General features: G+C 40.3%; 1 protein-coding gene across 3 annotated transcripts in view; it reads right to left on the reverse strand.

Moving 5' to 3' along the window:
* Positions 1-620: 620 nt before the first annotated feature.
* The window catches only part of SH3GLB1 (SH3 domain containing GRB2 like endophilin B1), a 27,182-nt gene continuing 21,366 nt past the window's right edge, over positions 621-6,436 (reverse strand). For all 3 annotated transcript variants that reach the window (XM_019531150.1, XM_019531151.1, XM_019531152.1), the window contains 4 exons: positions 5,625-5,714; positions 4,497-4,597; positions 2,537-2,768; positions 621-1,097 (listed from right to left, as the gene is read on the reverse strand). In XM_019531150.1, the coding sequence (XP_019386695.1) occupies positions 990-1,097; positions 2,537-2,768; positions 4,497-4,597; positions 5,625-5,714 (531 nt within the window). In that variant the 3' untranslated portion in view covers positions 621-989. The remainder of the gene's footprint in view (positions 1,098-2,536; positions 2,769-4,496; positions 4,598-5,624; positions 5,715-6,436) is intronic.

A 6,436-nucleotide genomic window follows, 5' to 3' on the forward strand; every position in this document is an offset into this window, starting at 1 on the left:
AGGATTAATGGAGTAGGTGCTGGTCAATTCACCTATCCTAGCCTGGGATCACTTTGGTCTTGGAAATGCAAGGAGAGCATGAGAGAGGGGGCTGACTTCAGGCTAAACATGTATACTACTGCATCTGTTCATGGCCTTAATGTACTATTATAGTACATCTTCCCAGTTAGCAAACATAAGGTACTAAATTCAGTAAAGACTATGTATATTTGCAATTCAACCATCTTTATTAGTTACCAGCCATTGAAAATAAAACTTCCCTTGTTAAAATAGCTAAAAAAGTACAAATTCAAAGCAAATTTAGTATTAAATAAGGTTTCCCCTTGATGATTTAAGTCATGATGAAAACTAATGACTGAAAAAAAAAGAATTCAATCCAACCATGCATTAAATAGAAGTACAAAACTTTTAAATTATATCTTAACAACTTAAGTCACAACTTTTTTCTTCTTTTTTGAAGTTCTTCAATGCCTATACCACTCCACTTCTAACCATGTAAATCAGTATGTTTGCATTCTACATACTATCTTGAATAACTAAAGCCATTTTACGAAGTAGTTTTATATTTGACCTGGTTATGGCTATTGACTACTGAACAAATAACTGAAATCAAACTGCCATCAATTCACAATAAGTTTATTTTATGTGAAGAAAGAAGCTTGCCATTAATGAAAAATTCAGTAGAAAACAGTACCTCCTGCTTTCAATTTAGATTACTCAAAAGTAGAAGCTTGTATTAGTGAAAACTTCAGTAGAAACAATTCTGTAGGAAACACATTCTTGGCACATGAAGTAAAAGCTTTAAACACAAATTAAATCTGAATAGAGTATTTACCATGCAACAATGTTGGCAGAAAAGCCAGTTTCTGATGGCTGGTATTCGTCCCTTAAGACAATAATATGGAAGACACTTAAACCTGCTTATATAAAGTTAATTGTACATAAATAGGATGTCACCATAACTGACAGTCTTTATATAGGCCAACCATTTAGTTTAGCAGTTCTAAATAAGTAATAGGCACTTTGCCCTTCTGATTTCCCCTTTCACCCATCAACCAGTCTGAATCCATGCCAGGGATACTGTAAACTGTTATCACCTAAAAACAGAAACACATCGTTAACATATCATCTTGGAACAGATATTGTTGAAAGCAAAGCATAGCCTGTCTACCAGAGTTTTATAACTCAGAGTTCCAATATTCAAATTATATTTAAAAAGCATATTTAACATGAGCATCCATAGGGCAGCAAATTCCCGTTTATAGAAACTATTTCTACTAATCTGTGGGGGAGGGGAAGATAAGAGGGTTGAACTAGTTAAAGTACTTCAAGATTGGAAAACACCAAACTGGGCACTGACTCAAGGTAAACTTTGTCTTGATCATATCAACTTTTAAAAGGGGGAGAGAGAGAGAGAGAGAGAGTGTGTGTGTGTGTATGTGTGTGTGAGAGAAAGAGAGAGAAAGAGAGAGAGAGAGAGAGAGAGAGAGAGAGGCTACATGCAGCATTTTCTTCAAGACTTAGCACTTACTGGAGGAATTTTTACGGAGATAACTAGCGCTTCAAAACCTTTTATGAGAAACACTTAGGAAAGTTAAAGCAAACAAAAACTAAAAGTAACCACGCACAAGTTAAAGCACCTTAAACCCACACGTGTGCTAAATGAGAATATCTATGAGAGCGCTCAATGTTATTTAACATGCACAGTCAACTTTTTCAAGGGTTTTTTTTTCCCCCCACAGAAAAGCCCTTAGTATCAACTATTAAGAACCTAAATTGAAAGGCAGAAGTTAGCCCTGTTGAAACCAAGCAAACATTTGTGCTTGTGCTGCACCCTGGGAGCTCCTATAGATGTGCAAGGAGCCTGCTCAGACATGCTGGAAACCGAGCATGTCAGAGCAGACTTGCCTGAGTCTGCTGGAGCAGGAAAACAGACACACTTCGGCAACCTTCCATATCACATGTACCAGTGTCCCTGTGCTGAAAAAATGGCGGCAGGGCATTTTGAAATAAAACATGTTTGATGAGCTTTAGTTCAAAGTGCTCCACTGCCATTTTTTCAGTGTGGGGATGCACAGGGACACTGATATACACGACACACAGGCACTTCTAATTAGCACAGGTCGCTAATTAAAGCACCTGGTCACATCCCAGAATGTGTGCAAAATGCCCTGGGCTGAGTACATAAGCCTGCCCCTACATGGGACACTGGTGGTATTCAGGATGAAAACTGTTCTGTAGCATAAGAGAGGATAGCAGAACCAGGCCACAACTACTGAACCTGTGATAATGCTTAAGCAGAAACAGCAAATATTATCTCCATTTTACGGATCTGGGGTATACAGGTACACAGGACATTTAGGGACTTGGGTAACAGGTTAGTGAAATTTCAGTACATCAGATTATGTGGTGAAGAGATTTTTAGCCCACAAACCAGAATGCCACTTAAGTCACTCTTTGTAAGTTAAACGTATACATTACCTAAATTACCAACAGATGACTTCAAGTTATTATGACATTTAGAATGAACTCTTACCTCATCTGCAAGTAGCGATAATTCACTGCTGTTTGCAGCATCATAATCATAGAGAACTCTGGCCTTCCTGTTGCCACTTGATGACTTCAGTTCACTGAAGCCTGAAGTAACTACTGAATTGCTTACTGAAGGCAATGAAGCAGAAGCAGAGGCCAAGACTGATGGAGCAGATACACTTGGCACAGGGGTTGAGGAAGACTGATTATTGTTAGAGAGGAAGGTAGATGGGAAGCTGTGGAAAAAGAATATGCCCACTGACAATTATTTCCATTCCTATGGAGGCACGACTCCACTTGATAAGAGGTTAAAATAAGACCATTATACCCTTCCTACCAACTGTGGGACATGTGCTACAGATTGTGCAAGCAAATAGCAAGCTTTGCTGAAAATATTAAGTATTGTTCCATCAAACTAGTTAATCCTCATTGGGGGTATTGCCAAATGCGTCTTTGCTTCCAAGATTTTACAAGCAAAATCAGTACAGCTAGTAAAGCTATTATCAATTATTTTTAAGTTAAGCAGTTTGATCAGAAGGGTTAGCAGCAAAAAGATAATTTTAAACACATGCCAAAAAGCCTCCAAAAATAGATTTAGAATGTTTTCTAGAAGTTGTCTTAACTGAACTACTTAAAACAACTTGTAAATGGCAAGTTACTACACAAACTCACCTGCTAACAAGGAGACATTTTATTAATAAAAGCCTACCTATACTTGGTGAATTAACTATTCTGAAATACTTATATCAAGATTATCTGCATGGGGGCTTATCCCAAAAGTAACCATAACTATTTCAGTAAAGTTTCCCTAAGCACAGACAAACCCAATAAATTCCATTCCATTGAATATGATGTTATGATACATCCAACTTTTTGCTCAAGGCAGAATCACCCCATAGTCAACCAAAGTACCCCAAATCAAGGTTTTGTCTAACATGTGAAACAGTTTCAGAAAAAAGCCCCAACTGGGAAAGAAAATTTTTTAAAAGAAAGGGAGTAATTTTATCTGTGAAATTCTTTTAGGGCAGGGGTGTCAAACTCAAACTCACACCCCAATTTGCTGGTACCTGTGGACCACACCTACTTTGGCCTCAGTGCTATTCTTGCTGAGGCCCTGGCAGCTGTGGCAAGAAGCCCCACCACTGCAGCAGAACTGCTGCTGCGGGGGGAGATGCCAGGATGGCCTGTAGCCCAGGGGTGAATGAGGATTTGCATCCCCTTGTCACCCTAATGCTCTTGTGGGAGGGGAGGTCAGCACAGCCCCTATTGCAGCTATCACTGCTCACCCCCATCAGTAAGTCCCGCTACTTTGTGGCCACTGACAATAGCTGTGGTAGGCACCCTGCTGACACCTGCCTCTGCAGCAGTATGAGGCTGATAAGGAGACACCAAACTCAAATGCGGGATTGCTGCCCCAGGCATGCCAGAAGACCCACCTCCAAGGTTCACATCTAGCCCGCAAGCCAGATGTTTGACACCCCAGTTTTAGGGCATTTTGATCATCTAAGAAAGAATTTGGAACACTTCAAGTTAAAGGGTCATTAAAGCATTAGATGTTTGGCTTAAAAAAAAAAAAAAAAAAAAAAGCCTAAGCCACAAGACATACCTTGCCTATTCTATTGATACTGTTCTGATTGATCAGCTTCCCCTACAATAGCTGGCTTTGCTGGCAGTCAGCCCTAGTTTGCAAGACTGTAGCTCCACTCTTCGGTTTATAAGCAAGTTTAAAAAATGGTACATTTGCAGATAGTACACTGACCTCTAGTGCATTTGACAACTGCTTGCTAACATGAAGCATCAAACAACTGGTTAACTAAGAGAAAAGCAAAAGGAATCCTCTTGTTTTGCACCAGGGATTTGTACCACAGCTAGCTATATTAGTAGTCATGCCAAAACAATTTCTCCTATTCTAAATAAGCCCTTACAGCCAAGCTTTAATTAGAAAGCTTTTGCAGTTTTACTACCTTCCAAGTTGTTTCTGGAGGTCCAACATATATTGGTAACATTGTGCATAATAAGTCATCTGAGCTTCAACAAAATCATTCAGACAGCGAAGATGATGTGCCTATAACACAGCAAAGAGTTCAAGTTTTTAGTCTTCAAAGAACACCATACTGCATTAAATAGGCTGTCCTGATCATTGATTGGCAGTGGCAACATTACTGTACCAGGTATTCTATGAATCACATTCAGGACCCAGACTTGTCAAGTAACTGAAACAGAATCCAAAAGTTCAGGCCCAAGAGAAAGACACTGTAGAAGAATCAAGCCATCCTTTACCAAAGAGAAGAGTTACTATAGAACAGAAGTTTTGCCATTTGTAGCCTCAACGCTGGGTAGACTTTTGAATGGTTCTGTGAAAACTGAGAAGCTCAGAGGAAAATGTGGGAAGAACTTCTACATCAGGGGTTGGCAATGGTTTTGGGCAGCGTGCCAAAGTACCTGCAACTTCAACTTGTGAGATGTTGGCATGCCAGGGGCAGACAGTGGAGGAGCTGTGAGGGGTCTGATCCTTATTGTGGCAGTGCAGCCCCAACTAATTCCCTGCCATCTGCCCCAAAGCATGTGTGCACGCACAACTGGCAATGAACCAGGTCAGAACTCCATGGACCCCGGTGTAGCCACCTGCAGCCTCCCAGCTGCTGGCCACAGCTGGCCCGGGCTCTGGGTAGGCCCCTGCCGCCTGCCACGGAGGCCAGGCTGCAAGCAGCTCCAGTGGAGTCTGCAAATCCCCAGCCCACCTTGTTGCTAGCGGCAGGTATACAAATCTCAGGGCAGACAGCAGAGAAGGAACCAGAGCTGCACTGCCACAAGGATCCACCTCCCTGCGTCTCCCCACTGCCCACCCTGAAGTGCACATGCCAAGCAAAATGCTTTTGCTTGCTACACTGGCATGCATGCCGGGAGTTGCTGGCACCTGTTCTAACACCTACTTTAACCAAAATTAAGCTTGCTACATAGGAGCAGGGCTCAGAAGTTTCCCTTCAAATATCTAAAGTTTGATAAACACATGAAGATGAATATTAGCATTTTAATGTGCCAGGTAAGTCGCCAGAACTCTTGCTTACACTTTCTTCAGTTTGAATACTTACATGTGTACTACTGATTCCTTCCAGCAGAAGTCTTGTAATCTCTGCTTGACGGTCAAATTCACTCTGAGTTATTCTTACTTCCTGTTCAGACTGAAGCAGGTATACTTGTTAGAAGTACATTCAGTCAAAAGCAGTCATATCACACCACCATACTGCTTGCTAAATCTATTACAGCTTCCTAATGTAGGCCATAATCCTACACAGTAGTCAACTTTAATGCATTAATCTCACTGATTTCAACAGAACTATTCATGTGAATTCAGTTAAGTGTGCTCTTATACGTTTGCAGAATTAGGGCCCCAATTTTTATTTAATTCTCTAAAAACTTTAAGCTATTATACATACCCCATGTAGGCATTCATAATTTGGTACATAGCTGTTTAACTTTGTAGACAACTACTTTCCAGTTAGCTATATGTAAAACTGCTCATTCTGGTATGACTTTCTGGCAAACAAAGCATGGAGACTAATGAGTATACGCTACCTATGCACTAACTCTGGACACCTCAAAATAGGTTAATTTTTAAGAAGGTTCAGTCACCCCTGTGTTAAGCTAAAAGCTCTCTGCTGCACCAGAAAGTGAAATTTACAGTTAAAAAGTAAAATTTATTTGAGACTATTATGTTTTGTTATATTTAACTCACTGAAGTCCATAGTTTATTTTGTTAACGTCATTTAGCCTGCAGGTACCATAACATTTAGGATAAATCTAAAAGTAATCCAACTGTATTAGATGATGTCATTTAGTACAATTAACTTTGCATTTAGCGCTCTAAAAGGCTATGCTGCCTAAACTGCACTTCTGCATATAA

This window comes from Crocodylus porosus, unplaced genomic scaffold, assembly GCF_001723895.1.
Source record: "Crocodylus porosus isolate Cpor-Errol unplaced genomic scaffold, CroPor_comp1, whole genome shotgun sequence".
Lineage (NCBI taxonomy): Eukaryota > Metazoa > Chordata > Crocodylia > Crocodylidae > Crocodylus > Crocodylus porosus.